Source organism: Canis aureus, chromosome 27 (genome assembly GCF_053574225.1).
Source record: "Canis aureus isolate CA01 chromosome 27, VMU_Caureus_v.1.0, whole genome shotgun sequence".
Lineage (NCBI taxonomy): Eukaryota > Metazoa > Chordata > Mammalia > Carnivora > Canidae > Canis > Canis aureus.
The window spans coordinates 37,751,486-37,773,928 of NC_135637.1; the positions used below are offsets into that span (position 1 = coordinate 37,751,486).

Genomic DNA, 22,443 nt, shown 5'->3' on the forward strand with positions numbered 1-22,443 from the left:
GTGAAGCTCGGAAAAAAGAAAGAAAAGAAGAAAGAAAGAAGAAAGAAAGAAAGAAAGAAAGAAAGAAAGAAAGAAAGAAAGAAAGAAAGAAAGAGAAAGAGAGAGAGAGAGAGAGAGAGAGAGAAAGAAAGAAAGAAAGAAAAGAAAGAAAGAAAGAAAAGAAAGAAAGAAAGAGAGAGAGAAGCTCGCCATTAGCACTGGTCCAACTGCATGTGATGGATTTGACTATTTCCCACAAAGCACCTGCTGGTGAAGAAGACAATGAGAATCCATAGGCTTAAAACGCCTTCTAATTTTAGCTAAGTCTTTTTTTTTTTTTTTTTTCTGATTAAAAACAAACACTTTTACCACCACGATCCGGAACACATCTTAGAAGATTCTCCTTTAGACGGAACTGAATTCGTGTTCCCTCAATTTCTTTGAAGATTTTCCTGCCTGCTTTGCAATGCAAACTGCCGACGGAGGCCGATTCTTCAGTCACTCCAAAGGTAGGACTCAGTCCTCAAATAATAACAACTGAGCAGTATCAGTGACAACTGTCAACTCATCAAGAGCCAAGGAAAACCACTCAGAATCATTTGCCTTGTTGCTTAATTGACTGACAGAGTTGCTTCTGACGCTGCGAACTCTTCAGGCCGCCGTTCTCACTGAAAAGCCAGTAGTCTTAAGCAGCCTTATTTTGCTGGGACAATTTCTCTGACCCCGACAGTCAAGCACCACGTAATTTACTCCCCATCGACAAACAGCTCTCCTTGCTTTAGAAAGCAAGTGAACCTCTTAGAAACTTAATTCTGTTGCGGCCTCATTTTTCACTTTTTATCTTTGTAAAAAAAAACAAAAAAAACTGCTCTGATGAGATATCCCACTTATTTTATTTTTATGACCACTGCTTCCCTGAGAGTTGTGACGAGTGTTTAGGCCCACTAATTCCTATGAAGACAGTATTTGTGGCGCATAGCCATGGTGTCATTGCACAATAAATGCAATGCTTTGCCAGCTAATCTGATAACCAAGTCATCTATCCTCCCACCATACATGCCATGGAAAGTCTGCTTTTCTCTTCTGGTTTTGACATGATGGATATGCAGTGGTACTTAAAAAATAATATTAAAAGATGTCCCCGTACAGCATGGCACTTGAATCACAGTCTAATTATAACTATAATTATAACTGCAGGGCAGCCCCGGTGGCTCAGCGGAGCCACCCAGGCACCCCGATGAAAATGTTTCTACAATAGGTGACACAGGATCTGCATTATAAAACAGGCTCTGTTAGACGTACGTTAATCTTTGTTTTATCACAGAAAGAGGGTGTAGAGTAGACATTAAAAACAAGGGCTTTGAAATTGGTCGTGCGGGGCCAAGTCTTGCTCTGCCATTTGCTACTTGATCGGGCTACACAATATATTTAAATTTGTTTCTTCATCCACCTAAGTGGGGTGGATCATTAGAATCCTTACTGAGGTCACAAATAAGACAGAGACTATTGTCATCACTGCTACTTCACATAGTAGGGACCTACCTTTCGAAATGTGGTCTGCACCACCTGGCACTTTAACGAGATCCTGAGGTAACTTGCATGCGCTTGAAGTCTAAGACGCGCTGGGGTAAGGAGACACTGGCTAATGCAGCCGTGCAAAGGAAAGAAATCGAGGGTACACATTTTGGAAAGGAAGAGGTAATTCTGTAATTGTAGATGACACGATGGCCATCTGTAAGTCAAGGGGACGTTTAAGGGGAGTCATTGAAACCCCTTGCAACTAACAAAGAAACAGAAAAGAGGGATCCCTGGGTGGCGCAGTGGTTTGGCGCCTGCCTTTGGCCCAGGGCGCGATCCTGGAGACCCGGGATCGAATCCCACGTCGGGCTCCCGGTGCATGGAGCCTGCTTCTCCCTCTGCCTGTGTCTCTGCCTCTTTCTCTCTCTCTCTCTCTCTCTCTCTGTGTGTGACTATCATAAATAAATAAAAATTAACAAAAAAAGAAACAGAAAAGAAAGCTGAATATAAGGAATATAAAATATATTTTGATACATACAGATATGAAAACACAAATACACATTTCAGTAGTTTTATTATACTGCCTCAGTGGCCAATTTGAAAATATAACGTTAAAAAAAAAAACACTCTGTCCACCAGAGTGACAAAAACAGTAAACTAGGAATAAACCTAACAAAAATTGTTTATGAGTAGATGAAGAAAACTCTAAAACTTACTGAAGGGCTTAAAAGATGACCCACATAAGTAGGGGAATACACCAGACTCCCCTACAGGAAGACTCTATGCTGTATATGCCAGTTGGTCCCTCGTTAATCTACAAAGTCAAAGCTATTTTCTCAAAGTACTTGGCAAGTTGATGCTGAAATTCATTTGAGAGATTAAATGTATAAAATTGGCTAAAACGGGACACCTGACTGACTCAGAAGGTGGAGCGTACGACTCTTGATCTCAGGGTTGTGAGTTTGAGCCCCACATTGGGTGTAGAGATGACTTAAAATAGTAAAAAAAAAAAAACTTAGGGGCCCTCGCAGGGCTCAGTCGGTGAAGCGTCTGCCATGGGCTCAGGTTATGATCTCAGGGTCCTGGGATCGAGCCCCACGTTGGGTTCCCCGCCCAGCGAGGAGTCTGCTTCTCCTTGTCTCCACCCCTTCTCTCCACTTGTGCTCTGTTTTGCTCATTCTCTCTCTCTCTTCAACAAATAAACAAATCTTTAACCAAATTTTTTTAAATAAATGTGGCTAAGAAACTTTAGGGATGAAAAATAAAAGAGGCCGGGTTCTCTGCCCTATCAGATATCAAGACACACCAAAAAGGTATAAAAACTAAAATAGCATTTTTATAGAAATGGTCAAATTAATCCATGGCTCAGAATTGAGTCCAGAAATAGACCTATGTTAAAAAATTTATAAAATATGAATAAAAGAGGCATTTCAAATAAGTGAAGAATGGATTATTAAATACGGGATATAGAAACAACTATCTAGGGGCGCCTGATTGCCTCTGTAGTGTGTGGCTCCTGATCTTGGGGTCATGACTTCAAGGTAGGGTTTGCTTAATTAAAAAAACTTAACAACGAATAAAGAAAAGTTATCCATTTTAAAAGAGTCTGATTTCCCCTACCTCATCCCATAATAATAAACTCATGATGAATTAAAGAGTTGTTCATAAATAGAAATATAAAAGTACTAGAAGAAAATGGAGATTTCTTGCCTTTTTTTTTTTTTTTTTTTTTTTTTGCTAACCTTCGGTTGGGAAAGTTTTTCTTTCAAAATGACACGATATACCAAAATTTAAAAAGGGGAACAATTGAAAAACTTGACTAGTAAAGTTCAAACTGTCCTAATGACCTGCCAAGCAACGGGTCATATGTGCGACAAGTGTAGGATTATATGCAGAACGTACGTGCAAAACAAAGACCCTGCAAGATCCACGTGGGCGAAGCTTATGAATAGGCAAACACGGAAGAAATGCAAATGACTGGTAAACCCATAAAAAGATGATGGGCCTCCCTGGTTGTTCCTGTTTTCTGTTGCAGTGTGACAAATCACCCCCCAAACTCAGTGACGAAACCACCATTGTATCACGTCAGGAACTCTGCAGTTGAGGAGTTTGGAAGCGTGACGACGGGGACAGTTTATCTCTGCTCCATGACGTCTGGGGTCTCAGCTGGAAAGACTCAAGAGCTGGGGCGTGGTAGCTTCTGGAGGCATCTCCACTCACGCGGCTGTGGCTTGACGCTGGCGTGGGCTGGAGCTGGCGACCGGCACCCTGTGTGTCCTCCCCGGGGGCCCGCGAGTCTTCCTAACGTGGTGGCCGGCTTCCAAGCCCGAGGGTCCCGGGAGAACCAGGCGTAAATCGTGGCGTTTTTATGACTTGACTCAGAAGTCGCCAAGTGTCAGTTCCTCTCTGGGTAGAGACCTTACTTTTTTTTTTTTTTTTTTTTAAGATTTTATTTTTTATTCATGAGAGATAGAGAGAGGCGGAGACCCAGGCAGAGGGAGAAGCAGGCTCCATGCAGGGAGCCCGACGCGGGCCTCGATCCCGGGTCTCCAGGATCCCGCCCTGGGCTGAAGGCGGCGCTAAACCGCCGAGCCCCCCGGGCTGCCCGAGACCCTACTTCTTGATGGAAAGGACGGGAGACGAGAATGGTGGGTGAGGGTGTTGGCGCAGCTCAGTGGGGAAAGTCGGCCTGCCACACGGTTGTCAGGAACACGAGAGTCCAATAACTCGAGACCATTTATCACAGGCCAGATCGGTTGTTTTCCCAGTGTCCGTCCGTCTTCAGAAGGGAGAGCAGGGAGGGGGTGAAAAGGAAGATGAGAAAAACAAAGACATTGGACTAACCTTTATCACATGTTTTTCCCCAGGGGCCCCTGGGGGGCTCAGTGGGTGAAGCGCCCGCCTTGGACTCAGGCCATGATCTCAGGGTCCTGGGATCGAGCCCCACGTCGGGCTCCCTGCTCAGCGGGAAGCCTGCGTCTCCCTCTCTTCCCCACTCATGCTTGCTCTTGCTATGTCTCTCTCTCTCAAATAAATACATAAAATATTTTAAAAATAAATAAGAGGAAAAAACCAAACGAAGGAAAACCTTGGTGTGCAAAGAGTTTCTTTTTTTCTCAAAATGTTATTAGAAACTGACCATTTTATTCGAATCTGGAAAAAAAAAAAGTCATTGTGAAAAAAATCATTCTGCGTAAATACCAGTACCTTTTCACATTTAAATAAACAAAAGCCAAAAGTTCTCTTATTTAACTTGCTCTTGAACATTAAGCCATACATTCTCCTGAACATAAAATTGCATTTTTTCCCCTGGAGTAGTTACTACATAGTTGTCTTCTACTGGGGGTTGAATGAGTAAGTTTAGAAGTAAATAAAAAATCCACTTCTATGTGTGTGCGTATGAGAGATGTGGAGAATACACCGTATGTTGTATTTGAGCTTTTTAAAGAATGTTTTTTAATTATATTCAAGAAAGTAAAGAACCTCAAGTGTAGCTAATTTTGTCTGATTTTAAGGAGCCATATAGATATTATTTTGTTCCAAGAAAATTCTCTGGTATTAAAGAATTCCTTAAGCTTATTAAATGATTTGTAATTAATAGGTTGATATCCCTGGTGAAGTGCAAGGTGTTGTTATATTGGGTTTTTTTGTCATGTGCTAAGTGCATCAGCCTGTAGGATAGTATTTTTACCAAGACCATTAAAACACAGAAAAATTTTTCCAATAAGAATGTAAGTTTTGGGGTCCCTGAGTGGCTCAGTGGGTGAAGCGTCTGCCTTGGGCTCAGGCCACGATCTCAGGGTCCCGAGATCGAGCCCCGCGTCGGGTTCCCTGCTCAGGAGGGAGCCTGCGTCTCCCTCTGCCCTCCCCCACTGCTCTCTCTTGCTCTCTCTCTCTCAAAAAAAAAATAAATAAAATCTTTAAAGAAAAAAAAAAAAGTTTAATGCTCTTTACCAAAGCCATCTGGGTTCTTCTCATATCACTAATATAAATGTATGGTTTTAGGTTTATTTACCGTACCTGTGATATTTATAAATGTTAATTGTGCAGCTAACTAACTCCACAGCTGAAATATCAGAAAGGGAGACAGACCATGAGAGAAAGACTCCTAACTCTGGGAAACGAACTAGGGGTGGTGGAAGGGGAGGAGGGCGGGGGTGGGGGTGAGTGGGTGATGGGCACTGAGGGGGGCACTTGACGGGATGAGCACTGGGTGTTATTCTGTATGTTGGCAAATTGAACGCCAAATTTTAAAAAAAATGTAAAAAAATATAAATAAATAAATAAATAAATAAATAAATAAATAATAGATAGATAAATAAATAAATAAATAACTCCACAGCCTGCAGCAGCAGATTGTGCGCGCGTCTCACACGCCGCTGTGCAAATGCATAAGGCCACCCTGATCTTGGCACCTGCCACCGCAGAAATGACTATGGCCGAGGATTCGGGGACCGGCAAAGAACAGTCAAGAGTTGGCGCCTTCTCCAGCCTTGCTGGAGGAGGAGACGGAGCAGCTTCCCCCACAGCGTCATCTTTTTGACACTTGCAAGAGAATAATAGATGATTCTCCTGCAATTGCTAATAAAACGCAAACACCGAGTTAGCAAATTAAAAAGTTAAATTTCTCAGAATGGCATGGACTCATCTATATTGCATATAAGAAATAAATATTTTACTCGCCGCATCACTCCATTCTCTCTCAATACGCATTATTTGAAATGGAGGTGAATTAATATTTTTTTTACGGGCTGCCCATTCTGACTTTCTCGCGTTGCACCACGTCCCTGAGCCAATGCGAGAGGACGCCCTAGCACAGTGACATCGTGCGGAGCGCGATGCTGGAGCATAAATCAGTTCCCACTCTGGGCGGCTCCCAGGTCATAAACTCTGCTGGTATCTGCTGTTTCAAATTAGGAACGTGGTGGGCAACCCGGGTGGCTCGCGGTTTCGCGCCGCCTTTGGCCCAGGGTCTGGTCCTGGAGACCCGGGATCGAGTCCCGCATCGGGCTCCCTGCACGGAGCCTGCTTCTCCCTCTGCCTGTGTCTCTGCCTCTCTCTGTGTGTGTGTCTCATGAATAAATAAATAAAATCCTTTAAAAAAATAAAAAAAGAAAATTAGGAACGTGAATGCCCACGGAACCCGCGTTCGATTCCGCTATCACGGGCTCGCCCACAGAAACTTATTGATCACGAATAAAATGGCTGTACTTCCATTTGTGCAAATAAAACAGAGGACGGTATGAGGATCTGACTGCTCGGGGACCCTGGTTGTGTCGAGGAGATGCCGGACCAGGACGTGGGTGGGGGCTTCCGTGACACTGCGAAGGGGACTCTTGCAGGAACGATGCTCTAGAGCTTCTGGTGTCCGTGCCAGCTGTGCGGCTTTCCTTATCCCCACGTCACCTACTAGCAAAGCCACCTTCAGTTTGTTTGGGGGCAAGGACTCAGTGCATCGGGCTGCGGTGGTCGTGGCCCCGGGTGTCGCTCCTAAGGAGAAGGGCAGGGAAAGGGGAGAGAAGGCCGGGGCTGAGCTCACGAGACTCCTTCCTGGGGCAGCAGGACAGCTCGGTGAGAAGGAGGGCACGCGGGGAGGGGCGACTGGGGTCTGCAGCGGGGAAGGCAGGTGGCCTGCGCAAGCCATCCGGGGTGCATCTGAGCAGGACGGCCGGTCGGCTGCCAAAGCTGGAATCGAGGGCAGGGCGGGTGGGGGGAAGCTTGGAAAGAGGCCCTACCGTCGAACAGGCGTGCGCGTGGGGTAGCCGTGACCGGCATGAGACCAGACGTGTCGGAAGAGATGTCAGTAGGTCACCCGGGTATTTGCCTCTACGTTTCCTTGTGACCCGTGGGACCAGCCCCATCAGGTGCCGCTAAGCAGACCCCGATGTGCAGAAAGGTCTGCTCTTCGGAATTTGCTCTTTAAATCGTGCAGTGACACGATCCCCTTAGTCACCGTCGTGGAGATCACGCCCTGGCAGAGGCACACGTTCACCTGCAAGCAAGCGGGGGTAAGCGGGGGTGTGGGCTGGGTGCGTCGGGGCAGGAAGGCCAAGGACGACTTTGGGTTTCGATTCCACAAGAACCATGGGCCGTAGCCGGGAAGAGGGCTGCTCAGCGTGTCTCAGGCTGTGGAGGTGCACGGGGTCCAGTTACGTGCTCACGCCCGTCGGCGACAGGGACCTAGGAAACACAGGGCACCTGGGAAAAAAAAAATTTAAAAAATAAAAAAATTAATAGAATCAACTTTTCTTAAAAAAAGAAATATTTATTTGATTGAGTGCAAAAGTAAGCACAGGGCAGGGGCAGAGGGAGAAGCAGCCGCCCCGCTGAGCAGGAGCCGGACGCGGGGCTCGATCCCAGGACCTGAGGTCGCGCCCTGAGCCCAAGGCAGACGCGTCACCCACGGAGCCGCTTGGGCGCCTGAGAGTAAACTTTCTGATAAAATGGTATTTAGGTAACGTCGTCGGGTGGTGTGTCAGGAGCAAAAGGCTGGAGGCCACGAAATCTCTTGCTGGAGAGGAGCGGGGACAGCGGCTCCTTGTGGAGCGTCCCGCCTTCCTGCACCGGGCGAGGCTGTCTCGGTCGCCGTCCTTGCACGGGCAGCCACAGCCTCGTCGTCGTTTTATTATTATCGTTATTTGTCCGTGCTCTGGGTATCCTACATGTGTGTGGTTTCTATAGTAGGTGCCATATCAAATCCCCCATCCAGTCCTCCCCTGCGCCCCGGGAGCGAGGTCACCACGCTAAGCCGCCACACGCCGCCGCTCCGCCCTGTGTTCGCACATCGGGATTTCTGCGAGGCTCGGAAACGCGAGCGGCCGGCGGGGGACGACCTCCGTGGCCCTCGGGGCAGACACCTGCAGGGACCTAAGGGTCGGGTGGACATCGGGAGGCACGACAAAGCCGGCGGTAAGGACGCTCAGCGCCGAAGTGCGCAGGACACCGGGACAAGAGCGCACGGGGAGGTCACTCTTTTGCTGCCCTGCAGACCAGGGACGGGCCTGAGGGATGTTGAAGGCGTCGCAAAGGAAAGATAATTGTGTTGTCCTCAGCTGGCGATCGCGCCGCTGGCGGGAGCGGCTGGTTTCGGGGCCGGGAACGGGCCACCCGCTGCCACTAGCGAAGGCTGGTGCCAGGCCGCGGTCTTTCCGCACGCCCGGGGGCTTGCCGTGGCTTCGGCTGAGCACCGTGGGGAGTGTCACCGCGTAGGCAGAACAGGAGCCAGCGGGCTTGCCAAGTGCCAGATGAGCGCACTTCTCGGCGGCCGAGAGCTTACACCACCGGCGTCTGACATGTTCCCTCAACCCCCCGCGTCCCCGGCCTTGCCAACGTTGCTGCTTCTGCGTCCTGGGACGCTACGAGCTTGGAGTCCGAGTCTCAGTCCTCCGAGCCGTTGCTTCGGTGCAAAGTAACCCTGGCCGTTAACAGACAGACAGACACCCGGAGGAAAACACGAGGGGACGCGTAGTGAGGTTTTACTTATCACGGATTCTGGAACGACCGTGTTGCCCGTGAACGGCATGCCGCGCCGGGGTTGGGAACGGGGCCGTGGAAGATGCGCGCGATATTCCGTGACGTTTTGTATAATAGCGCGCGATGCTTTGCAGTCCCAGCCTCTGCTACCTGAAACTCAGCACTTGTCCCACGAGAAGTTTTGGGGTGCGCGGCACCGGGGCTAGCAGCCCGTGAGCGTGGTTTGGGGACTTACTGTCCATGCTGTGCAAAGACAACAGGGAACCAACTACACGTCTGTTCTGAAGTCCCCAAGAGAAGCGTCCTGAGGATGCAATGGCCGCGAGGCAGCGTGAGACTGTTCCACACCTCGGGCGGGTCTGGCGCAGACTCCGCAAGGTCGCTCTCCGGGGCCGGCCGGCGCGGGCGCACAGTGTGCCCGCAGGAGCAGCGCCCGCCCCAACCCGCCCCAACCCGCCCCACAGTCTTTGGGAAAACAGCTCCGGCGTGGGGGGTCGGGGGGGACGTGCTTATTTCCCTAACCGCGAGGCCAGAACCAGTTGCCGTGGAAACAGTCGGCTCTCAGCTTCGCGGGACCCCCACCCAGATAAGGACGAGGGCGGGCGGGCGGCGGGGCTGTGAAAGCAGCGGAGGCTTTAAGGAGAGGCAGCGACGGGCGCGCGGGAGCAGGTGCTCCGAGGCGCCGGGTCGGGGGCAGGACGGGGACGGGCGGCCAGGCTGGGCTCGGACGCCGCTTGCAGCACCGCGCGGACGTTTTTCGGGTGAAATCTGCCCCTGGGATCAGGGGTCGCCTGGGACTTGCCCCGACGAGCCTCGTGCATCGTCACCCTTACTGGAAACAGTCAAGTCGGCGGCAGCTCCGTATTAGCGTGCTCTGGAAGCTTCGGGTGTCTCCATGTCCTTTTCTTCCCTCTTTGATCCCGTTTAATGCCTTGATCGTTAGGAGCCCCCCGGAGTCGGGGAAACAGCAGGATGACCTGGTCTTACTAGGGAGCGACCTAAGGGCCCTAACATGCTACTGCTCTCTAACGCGTTCTGACGAGTGCCGCCAACGCGCCCCGCGGACCGACCGGATGCCCCGGGCCCGTCCACGTGTGCGCCGGGTAACCGTCAGCAATCTCCCCAAAACGTGGGGGTAAAACCAGCTTGTAAGCCTCAGTTTTTGTCAAAGGATTTCCGCCAAGCGACCGGAAGACGGTACCGAGAAAGCTCTTCCCTCCTTCGGCACCTGTTATTTTCATAGGATCGTGGCGCGGGATGAGGATTTAGAACCTGTAACGCGGGCAGCCGACCGCAAGGATCCCCCAGAGCGTGGGTCTTCACTCCTCTCAGAAGAGACGCCTGTAAACATTCGGGGTCCTGAGTTCGAGCGCTAAAGAATTCCCCAATTTATGTTAATTTCCTTAAAATCATTTTTTTTTGTTGTTGTCTGAGATGCTTTGGGCACCTTCACGACTCCTTATTTTTCTTTTTCTTTTTTTTTTTTTGGAAGATTTTATTTATTTATTCATTTTTCAAAATGAATTCATTTATTCATTTATTCGAAATTTATTTATTCAGAGAGAGAGGCAGAGACAATGCTTGGACAGATTAGGTAACTTGACCAAGGTCACATGGATAGGTAAGTCCGAACCAGAATTCAAACCCTAATTTTTCTGACTCCAGAGGTGCCTCTCAGGATGAAAAAACATATTTCCCCAGGGAAATCCTGCTTAGATGTAACTGCTGAAATTTGTCACCAGCAAACTCTGGATTTATTGCTCGCCAAAACTATATTTGAAACTGAGCTCCCAGGCTCGATGACTTCTCCACCTCTAGAGCCCAAGGGAACATTCGGTTCGTTTCAGGTGAAGTGGCATGAGACCGAGTCTGCGATGCTTCACACGAAAAGGCGTGACTCCTGAACGGTGAAGGTTCAAACCCCACCCCGGCCCGCGAGGACAACCGTGCGTGGAAAACGGGCCTTTCAGCACCGGTTCTGTGGCCGCTTTGGGCAGCGAGGACCCAGCGAAGCTGGCTTCGGGCCCCGCCGGGCCAGGCCCCGTCTAATGTTAGGAGCTGAGCTGGCGCAGAAAATTTGCCCTTCTTGGAATTCAGCACGAAAGATAAAAAAAAAAAAAAAAAAAAAAAAAGCACCATGGGGGTGTTGAATTGCTGTACTGCCTGCTTGGAATGGAAATGAAAACTTCAGGGGCGCCTGGGAAGGTGAAGCATCTCCCGTGAGCTCAGGTTCCGATCCCCAGGTCCTGGGATCGAGTCCCCTGTGGGGTCAGGCGCTCAGCGGGGAACCTGCATCTACCTCTCCGTCTGCCCCCCCACACCCGTATTCTCTCTCTCTCTCTCTCTCTCAAATAAATTAATAAAATATTTTAAAAATAGATACATAAATAAAAAGGGAAAGGAAGCAACCATGAATCAATCAAGCGCAGCTAGTGTCCCCTGATGCGGGGCTTAAATACTTACGTAAATCAAGTCGACTTCCTAATTCCAATGGTCTCTGAACTGAAATTCTTCCTGCCTAGTGGCAAATCAGGAAATCAGCAATCCCCGCTGACCGGCTTCCAGCAGCAAAACTTCTAGAAGGAGGTTGAGGCTTTGAGCACCAGCCAGCAAAGTGAGCAGCGTTTTACCATTGACCCCGGTATTTAGTGAGCTGATGGTGGAGGCCGAGTGGGCGCCAGGAGGTGCCCCTTGTACTAGCAACACACGTACTGCGGCAGCCCGGGCCAGGGCCGCCCCTAAGCGGGCGGAAGCAGGGCGTCTGGGCTGGAGGCAGGCTGGAGGGCTGCCTGGAGGGGGCTTCGGGGGCTCGGCTCTACAGCACCCGGAGCGCGGGAAGGACAGGAGCACGTGGTGTCCAGGCTGCGGCCTGTCGCCCCACCGTCGCCCGCCCGCCTGTGCGTCTCATCGGCCGCAGCCCCCGGAAAGCAGAGCCCAAGGGGATTGGGCAGGAACCCGGGGCCCGAGCGGAGCAGAGGCCGGAAGGGGCTGCTGGAGGGGAGCGGGAGTGGCAGCCGGTGTCTTCGTGTTTCACGAGCGAGCAAGCGAGGAGGGAGGAAGCTGACGGACGGTCGTGTCCACGTGCACCCTCCTGTCTCTCCGAACGATGCTCCGGGGGTGTCGGCACAGAGGGAAGCGTCGGCCACGGGCACCGAGCGCAGAGCCTCCGCGTCACCCGTGAGCAGAAACCCACGTAATGGCGTGAAGACTCGGAGGCCAGTCGCCAGACAACATGGACCAGGGATTTCCAAAGCAGAAAATACACGGACGAAGAATGGTTAGTCTCATCGGCTCACGCTCTCGTGCACGTTAAACCCAAGTAAGGTGGGTCTTTCCTGCTGAATCATCAAGAAACATAGCTAACGCCTCACGCGGAAGGGCCAGCGGGTTCTTTGACACGCTCTTAGGGTCAACTGGCGCGGCCTTTCTGAAAACCAACTTAATGGTGATTCTGCTTCCGATATTCCGTCTTAAGGAAATGCTCCAAAACACAGATAAAGATGAATGCACATCTTTTTTATCTTTTTCATAATAGACCGAAAAAGGAAACAGACGTCCCACGTGACTGCAAGTGTCGAGTGAATCACACAAAGTCCATCCCATCACATTTTGTAGGGGCATTAAAAATCCTGTTCCCGGGACGTCCATGGGGCTCCGCGGTGGAGCGTCTGCCTCGGGCTCAGGCCGTGACCCTGGGGTCCCGGGATCGAGTCCCACATCGGGGTCCCCGCAGGGAGCCTGCTTCTCCCTCTGCCTGTGTCTCTGCCTCTCTCTGTGTGTCTCTCATGGATAAATAAATAAAATCTTAAAAAAAAAATCTGTTCACAAAGACATTCTTGACCTAAGGTGAGCAGAAATGCAATATGAGAAATCACATGTGTATCAGCACGACCGTGTTCAAAGAATCAAGTCAGGAAAATGCTGAAGAAAAAATATCAAAATGTCAGTAATAGTTGCTTTTTCTCTGGACAATGAGATTTATGGTGATTATTTCCCCCTTTTGCCTCTTTATGGCTGTGTGTTCTCTCCAAATATTCTAAGATGAGGAGGCATTCGTTAATATTTATTGGATGCCCACATTGTCCCAGTCACTGTTGGGAGGACCTGGACCCACAGAGCTCTTGAGGCACAGCCCCTGCCTCCATTTGCTTCCGACCTAGTGATTTTTTTCTTTAAAAAGATTTTATTTTGAAAAAAGATTTTATTTAAAAAAATATTTTATTTATTCATGGAAGAGAGAGAGAGAGCAGGGAAAGACGCAGAGGGAGGGGGACAAGTAGACTCACACTGAGCACAGGGCAGGATTCGGACCCTGGGATATGACCCGAGCCGAAACCAAGAGTCGGATGCTTAACCGATGGAGCCACCCGGGGGGAGCCTCTCTAAGTGATTTATTTTTATCTTGTAACTTGAAAAACTAGAGAAGAAGAAGCTCTTGTTTGTAGGTCCAAAGCCCTGTGCAAGGTAAACCAACAGAGCTTTCAGAAAAAGTGAATAAGCAAAATATCTTCAAGGCTCTGGAGGAGCTAACGCGCCCTTAAGTAGGACACAAACGTGCTGACTACAGATGGGGAGAAAAATGGCACATTGTATTGAACCAAAATCCCAAATTAAGTTCTGTTCACGCATCCCGTGATTGAGAGTGACAGTGCAGGCCCCCGAGAAGGTAGCGTACAGTTCGCATGCAAGACCCCGTCCAGAATATGTAAAGAGCTCCTCCGTGGCAATAAGAACAAGGCAGACAAGCGGGGGAACAGTGAGCAAAGACCTGAACGGGCAGTCGCAGAAGGACACCAGGTCAGCAGGCAAGGATTCCCGACAGTAGTCCCCATGCAACGCAGACCACGCCCCGAGTGGCATCGCTGCACCCCCGGGTCAGGCACAGAGGTAGCGGCCAACAAGGACGTAGGGGTGGGGCAAGCAGCCCCCCGTGCTGTGGGTGGGAGTGAGATTGGCACACCCACTGGAGAAGACACCTGGCGGGGTCCGGGAGAGCCGGGCGGGGACGTTCCAGCATCGGCACCCCCGACCCACACCTGGTATGTCCCTTACCTTACATCCGTCACCGCCAAGACCTCAGCCCGCCCAGCCGTCCGTCGCCAGCGGAGGGAGCAGGAACGGGCAGCACGTTCGTGCCCGCGGCTCGGTCCCACGCGGCATGGGCGACAGGCTCCCCACCGAGCAAAAGGAGCCAACGCAGGCGCGCACCGTGTTGCTCGGTCTCCGCGGTGCTGGAGGACGACTGCGCTAAGCTGTGGGCTGGAATCCAGGGCAGGGACCCCCTGGGCGGGAGGGCAGGGCGGCGGGCCCGGGGGGCTTCCGGGGTTCTGGTCTCCCCACCGGTGGCTGCCCCGGTGTGCTGTTCACACGGATTCACCAGCGCATACTTTCGGGTATGAAAATCAAGAACTGGGAGACGCGTGTTCATGACCCCGCGTGTGTAGCCGTGACACGTATACATACATGCACACGCGTGTATACAATCCCAGAGCGGTGTGCATGCATGTGCCTTCACCCCCACACACGCATGTGTATGCATCCAGCTGTAACCCCCCAGCTGCCGTGTTATCTCCCTTCTCACCTGACTCCGGTAGCTGTTGGCCCACTTCCTCCCCGGACCCTTTATCTGTAGCTGGAATAATGGTCTTGAAGCACAGGCTGGGCCGTGTCTGTCTCTGGCTCGTGACCAGTCGCAACTACCCACGTCAATCAGAATAAAATCCTCGGAGGAGGCGTAGATCCCTGACGGCTGATGTCAAACGGTCTCACCACCCAGACCTGTCGCTTTTATCTCTTTATCCTGCTTCATGTGTCCTGGTGGTTCTCCTCACCAGCTGACATACCCTTGACGCGGTTGTGGGCTCACAGCCGGCCTCCCCGTCGCTAGTGTGTCGGCCGCGTGGGACCGGGGACCCGGGCTTGCGGCTTCGTGTCTCTGCCGGCACAGCACGACGTAGGCAATGAGTGAAGGAAGGAAGGAGACCAGCACCGAAGAATATAGGAAACAGCAGAACGTATATGTTCCACTTTCTTTTATGGGTTAAAACAAAACACAAAAAACAAAAAAAACAAAAACAAAAAAAGAAATTACTTACTTGATGTGCTTCAGGCCTGTTTCTCTCTCCCTCTCTCCCTGTTTTCTCCCCCATAACCCCACATGACACGTCCATGCAATGTCATTATATAATCCCAGTGGTTCAGAATTAAATGAGGGTGACATCCAGGTAGAGACCCATTATGCTGGAATTCAGGATTTTTAACTGAGCCTTGTTTTGTGGATACATGGCCCTTTTGAATACTAAAAACCCTATCATTTTTCTTGCTAAAAGTATCTGTGTTTGGGACCTAGGGATGCTCCCTTCAGCATTCTGGCTAAGAAAAATTTTCAAACATGGGAACTCGGGTGGCTCAGCGGTTGAGCATCTGCCTTCGGCCCAGGGCATGACCTCAGGGTCCTGGGATCGAGTCCCGCATCGGGCTCCCTGCATGGACCCTGCTTCTCCCTCTACCTGTGTCTCTGCCTCTCTCCCTCTGTGTCTGTCATGAATCAATAAATAAAATCTTTAAAAAACTCTTTTTCAAACAAAATAACACCATTTTGTTAGGCTTTACAACAATTCAAAACTTTTCAGACCCTGAGGATGAATTGTTCGTAAGGGCCTGTGTCCAGAAATTGAGGTTGTCTCCATCAGAACGCATACCTCCCTGTCCTCAGGATGAACCGGGGGGCTCCGGGAGCAGGCAAGGGTGTTCACAGTTCATTTCTGTGTCTGTATAGACTGGCCAGTTACCTTTTCACAGAGCCACCCAGTGGGGTGTGCCCCTTGGCAGGCGTCTAAAAACCGACAAAATGTGCAAATGTTGGCACAGGGAGGGAGAAGTCCAGTTTGGTTGTCAACCTGCTTGGCCTTTCAATTCAAGTTTTTTTTAAAAAAAAAAAAAAAAAAGAGTTTCAGGCCGTTTTGGTTACTACATAGCTGACGACACAGTTTTGTTGCTTTGTTTTTTAGTTGGAAAAATGAGAAACCGCGATAAGGCCGCGAGTACACAAAATGTACTCAGCTGCTAGCGAGACTCTCCTTCCCCTCCTCCCTCTGGGAAAGCAATAAGCATAACATCGAGCCGTAACTGTAACTGCAGATCAAATAATAAAACGAATCCCAAGAGACACTGAGTATAACAAGGCCAGTGTCAGATCATTCGCTCATCAAGTAGTCCAATCTTTCAATAAGGCAGGCCGGGATGGCTAGGGGAACAATGATGCTTTTAGGTCGGAGTGAGTGCGAAACAACCGCTCCTGTCAGAGGAGAAGGCAATGCCAAGGTTCATGTTGGAGTCAGACTTACAGCTCAGGAGGGCAGAGCACGGAGTAATGAGGATACGCATGTGGCTCCAGTGTGGGGATTCTGGTTTCACTGGTTGCATGACTTGGAAGAGCTGTGTAACCCAGGGCGAGTTCGTTAACCTCTCTGAATATCAGCTTCCCGGGGGTGTAACATGAGGATGGTAAAAACACCTAATCTGCGGGGCTTTTGTGACGATCCAGTGAGGTCTTGGTTCCAAAAATATTTTATTTTATTTTTAAAGATTTTATTTATTTATTCATGACAGAGAGAGAGAGAGGCAGAGACACAGGCAGAGGGAGAAGCAGGCTCCATGCAGGAGCCCGATGTGGGACTCGATCCCGGGTCTCCAGGATCACGCCCTGGGCTGAAGGAGGCGCTAAACCTCTGAGCCATCTGGGCTGCCCCCCGAAAAATATTTTATAGCCACGAATACGCTTTGATAATGTATAGGATTATTAGTGTGCTTGAATAATTCCTTAAATACCTCTTACTTCCTCCCTCCCTCCTACAGTCACGTCCGCAGGGTTTAGCTGAAGTACTCCCATCCCTGTGGCCTGCGTATCCCTACTGTTGTAGATGAGGATGGATTTCAGTAATTAAATGAAAAAGTTGTCTATGTTTCCTATCTGAACCATCCTGCCTAAGGCTTCAGAATAGAACGATGGTCTTCTCTGAAACCCAGATTATTAATGCTGCACATATATAAACAAGCGATGCCCTGGTGCCCCTGAGGGTAGGAAGCCAGATGAAGATTGAAAAGTGAGGAAAATCTCCTCCTTCCCCGTCCCAGATGGAACAACTGTTTTCTTCTCCGGGATAGGAAAGGTGGCTACTTGGTGAACACATACCCTGCGCCAAGCACTGCGCTGCGCTTTATTGGACGTGACCCTCACAGCATCCTGTGCCGTGATTGCTGCCTTCAGACACGAAGACTATAATTAGAATAAGTAGCTGAACCTGGGTCACATGGCGGAGTCAGGATTTGAACCCAAACCTGCCTAATTCCTTTCCTGGTCTTCTTCTGTTTGTGAACTGATTGATGATTTACCTCCTCTCTTTGAACCAACTTTGTGTACCTGTGCTTGCCCTTCTGTCCCTTTATCCTTTCATTTTTTTGATGCCAGTAATGAGTAGGGCAGAGGCTTATGACAGAGATGTCTAAGGTGCGGCCGCCATGCTTAAGGAATTGTGATCCCCTGCAGGAAAGGGGACAGGCGGACAAATCCCTATACGACTTGGAGGAATTGCAGAGGCCCGTAGGGGATGGAGCGTTAGCCTCCTTGCCTGGAACGTGCAAGTAGCGCTCTGTCTACTTTACTCAGCTGTTGTCAGGGTAGAGTGACACGCCTTTATCAAGGGTCTGGCAAAGACCCTGACTCCTAGTTGAAACGCTCAGTACATGGACCCATAATGTTGCCAGGATAATAACTGGGATCCCAGGCTGGCAAAGCAACTTGGTGTCAGATCTCGAGAGCCTCAAATGCCAGTCTAAAGAGTTCGGACCTTCAGCTTGATAAAAACAGTTGTGCCAGGGTCAGTAATCGTTCTGAAAAGGAATGAGAGCAGATGCTCTTTCGCACCACCTTTCAAAATTCATCGTGAATGAGGTAGAGTTAAGGGGCACAGTTGGAACTGGTTTAGAGGACTTTTTATATTTGATGCACTAAAAGGAAAGATGATGTTTTCAAGTTTTTAATGCCCTGTACTTTTTCTCCCACAGTAATTAGTGAATGCCAAAGACGGCAACTGGAGTCTGTGAGCTACTCCTCCCGCTATGCTCTGGGCCTCTTTTATGAAGCTGGCACGAAGATTGATGTCCCTTGGGCTGGGCAGTACATCACCAGTAATCCCTGCATACGCTTCATCTCCATTGATAATAAGAAACGCAATATAGGTCAGTACCCCCATTATTCCCCTTAAATACAGTAACAATGGTGGGTGTAGATCATGAAAAATGCTGTTTAATTGAGTGTTGCCATTCTGAACAGAGCAAGCATTTAACTCCAAGCCACAGGGGATAAAATTTAATGTCACATTTGGCCAATAACAAAATACACAGTGAAACCAGCAAAGTTTTTCGGAAAATCATTCCCCACATGGTTTGTATTACTGAGTTCATGAATATAGTGTCAGAAGTTTTAAGATTTCAAAATGGCCCCAGTTCTATCGCTTTAATCTGGGCCCATCTATATGCAGAAGGATCTCTCCTCCTTTGTGGCTTGGTGGAGTTTGTTTGGCTTCGTTTCTGAAATGTGCTAAGTGCTGCTCTTTCCACTTCCCAGGCTGGAAATAAAAAGCGAATTGTACTATGTTATGAGAATCCTCCACTTCAATATAATCTTATTTATTTAATTTTCATCTCAAAGACTACATAAAAACACTTTCGTGTACAATATAACAGAAATGATAGGTAAAATGTTTCATAAGAGGTTCACTAGAATGGGCTAAAACCTACACGCCACCCTTTTTTGTTGAAGGCAGTCATTAAAATTAGATTTGAATCCCAAGAATAAACATAGCGCTCGTCTTTGGAGCAAAGGAGAAAGTGTATTCTTCTTCGCAGGATTAGAACAATCCCTGAGATGACTGCTTTTTGAAGAATAAACGGTAATGATGGAAAACGACTAGATTCTTGAAGGGAGTCGTCATCTCAATTTGTTACGGCGTTTTATGGCGCAGTGACGGTTTCTCCAAGCCGTTAGTTAGAAGTCTTTCTTGATAAAATCACCAACTAACGTCTTTTGGCCTGCCAGAGCTTTATAATGATAGAATTGGGCTGGAGTATGGTTTTTATATCAGAGCACATGATCTTAGAAAAATGTTTCTTTTATAACTTAAAACTCCCTCGGGGCTAGATTGTTTATGTTCACATGATACCGCATATATGTACAATCAGCAGTTTGTGAAACGCCCTGTAACAGCAATGGACTAACCATTTTTAACTCTACAACTGCTTGGTTCTGACAAAAGAATAGCCAGTCCTTGATAGGTGTGATATCTGTTAGGGTGAAGTCAGTCGTGTATACCACAGAAACCAATTTAAACTTGTTTAAACAACATAAGGTCATTTGTTATATTACCTACTGTGGACTGCGGCGCATCCCTCCAAAACTCCTGGGCCGAAGCCCTGTTCCAGGATAACTGGCGGCCTTACCAAATGAGCGCTAGAGAGTTCTCTCCTGTGCGTTTACCAAAGGAACATCATGTGAGGTCACACGAGGGTGGCGAGAAGGCGGGAAGGCAGGCGGTCTGCAAGCCAGGAAGAGAGGCTTTACCAGAAACCAAATCGCCGGACACCTTGGTCTTGATCTCCCCAGCCTCTGGAGCTACGAGAAATCGATTTCTGTTGCTTACGCCATGCCGCCTGTTGGACTGCATTTTGTTATGCCAGTCCAGGACGACCGACACCTTATCTAAGAGGAGGAAAGTTGGGGAGATGTCGGGAATGACCGATTCAGGACCTGAGCAGTACCTTCCAGGGCCTAGAATTGCCCTTTTCTGCTCTCTTCCACTCTTGAGGTGGACCTTCTCTTCCAGGAGGATTGGGAGCAAGATGGCACTAACCGTTAGAATTACGTGCAGACCCAACGACGTGCTCAGGAAGAAGAGGAACCATTACATTTCTGTTTCTAGGAATCAGGGAATTCTCTCCAGAGCCCCCTCAGTTGGCCTCACCTTGTATGTCATCGGTCAGAGTTGGGTTGCTCGACCGGTCTGAAATCCATCATTCGCTGGCAAGGGTGATGGGACTGCCACGATGAACTCGACAGATCAAGGTTTACTCCTAGAATCGGCGTTAGGATCATCTCCCTTTACCCATATGAGGGGTAGACTCCTGAATGAAATAGGAGGGTTTTGTCTGGAGGAGAGAAGGGAGTAAGTAGCGGACGCCAGGTCGGCCATACGAGACACCCATTATTTTCAAGTAGAGTCACATCGTAGGTAGGAGGTGAAGCTCTAAAGTTGACACGTAAGGAGAAGAATCGTGTAGATTCAAAATTATCTTTGAAGATCCCTTAAAACTACATGACGTTTTGGAGACGGAGCTACCTTTCAGTAAGCTCAGGATAGCCGTCTTTCCAACATCCAGTGGATTTCAGTTTCTTTGGGTGAGGCCGGATGAAATAGTCGGCTCGCATTTATAGGATGGAGTGATCTTTCCTACTGTGAGAGACGCACAGAAAGAAAGAAACAGCCGTCACCGTTCTCTCCTAACAGGTGAAATCACTGCACAAATGGAGTGGGGTGGTGGGTGATAGCACCCACAGTTGTGCAAATGCAAAAGAGCACAACATAAAGTCAAACATATTTTAATTTCTCACATGATTGGCAGCCTCTGAAATAAGAGAGACAATTTTTTTTATTTTTATTTAGTTTTTATTTCATTTTATTTTATGGTATTAATAACCACACAGTTTGAAAGCAGGAGGGCTGAGTGGATTGGAAACCATGTTTTTGCTACAGCTCATGGCAGTGCCTCTTCAGACAGCAAAGAAATGCCTGCCTTTCTTTGCCAGTTTTATGGAAAATTAATCTTGGATTATGTGAGTTTTAAGTTATGGGAGGCCTGCAGCAATGGCATCCCCTAACATAAAATCTAACTGCCTTGCATTTAAACTACTTTTTTTTTTTTTTCTTCCTCACTATCTGGGGCCAGGGTGCTAAGTGTGTCTAGTTGAATTCACACAATATAAATGTCCAAATAGTAAGACTCCACTGTATTTTATTGGCATTAATATTTAAGCAGACCGGTAAGAGGTGTCTCTTTATGTTACTAACACTACCCCACACCCACCCTGTCCTTGGAGTGTTTGATTGAATCTAGAATTAATACTGTAAATACACACACTCAACTAATGAGGGAGAGCGTTTCCGCTCTGTCGAGGTAAAGCAACAACAACATCAAAAGTAGCCGGGTTGAGTCCACAAGACCCAGCTGTGTTGTTAGGTCTTGGAGAGAGCCAGAGGATGAAGGATTAGTGGCCCAGACCAGACAAAGGTCAAGGAGTAATCATGTGTCAGGTGTCGGGGGAACCTAGTACCTGCAGAGAGCCGCCCCGAGAACCAGAACCTCCTTGGCAGAGGGGCTAAACTCTAAGGCCTGATAGACCAGCTTCAGGACCTTTGTTAGAGGTAAGAGCCACTGTACCCAGGTCTGTGTTCCCCAAAATGCATTCAAGGAACACCAATTCCTTTTTTTTTTTTTGGAGGGAGGGGGAGAACACCAATTCCTTGATATGCTCCTTGGGAAGGACTCTGTCATCATGTACTTTTGCAAAATGCTACCGACTTTGCGTCTCCTTTAGAGAGTTTCAGGTCATATTGCCCTATTAGAAGACATTCCTATATATATATATATATATATATATATATATATAAACACCACCTTTCCTCTTCATTTAATCTAGAATTTCCCAAATGTATTTGACCAGGGGATCAATTTTATTTGAGCACCATACCTGCTAATATCTGACGGAAACGGTTCCCCTGGACACCCTTGAGAAACCCTGACCTGACATCACCGTTTGTGCTTCAGACCTGAAAAGGAATCCTAGGCCAATAAAGGGGTGTGGGGTGAGGAGTGGGGTGGCCAAGGCTGAGCTGGAAGCCATCTGGAGAAAAAATACGGATTTTTTTTTTTTCAAGAGATGGAAGAAGCTTAGAGCCAACCTGGAGCCCACCAAGAGCCTCATTAGGACAAAAGATCCTTCTATCACTCAAGAATTCCAAGGGATTTAGGGGCTCTGTGTTGGGAACCAGGATCAGAGACCAAATGTTAAAACAAAAGAGGTTTTCAGTGCTCTTATCACTTGGGAAATTATAAAGGTTTCAGGGGCGCTGTGCCAGGAACCAAGGGGAGAGACTAGTTCATCTATATTCTATTATTTCACGCCTCCCAAGGTCTCGGAGATCCCTCTCAAGACCTTATATTTGGAATTAGAATGGCCAGGAGTAACGTCTTAGATTCAGCTCGGTTCTACCTCTTTATAGCTGTGTGATCTTGGATGAATTACGTAAACTATCTGTTTACCGATCAATATGACGAGGAAACAATACCAACCCCAAGGATTTGGGGATGAAATGGCTTGAACGTATGAGGAGCTTCGTATAGCACCTAGCAAGCGAC

At 48.6% G+C, this 22,443-nt stretch overlaps 1 protein-coding gene across 10 annotated transcripts in view; it reads left to right on the forward strand.

The window, feature by feature from the left end:
- RNLS (renalase, FAD dependent amine oxidase) overlaps positions 1-22,443 on the forward strand; it is a 277,156-nt gene that overhangs the window by 171,711 nt on the left and 83,002 nt on the right. For all 10 annotated transcript variants that reach the window (XR_013366020.1, XR_013366021.1, XM_077874838.1 and 7 more), the window contains exon 5: positions 18,037-18,210. Coding sequence is in view for 8 of the 10 variants with exons in the window: in XM_077874838.1 (XP_077730964.1) it covers positions 18,037-18,210 (174 nt within the window). In the remaining 2 variants the exon portion in view is untranslated. The remainder of the gene's footprint in view (positions 1-18,036; positions 18,211-22,443) is intronic.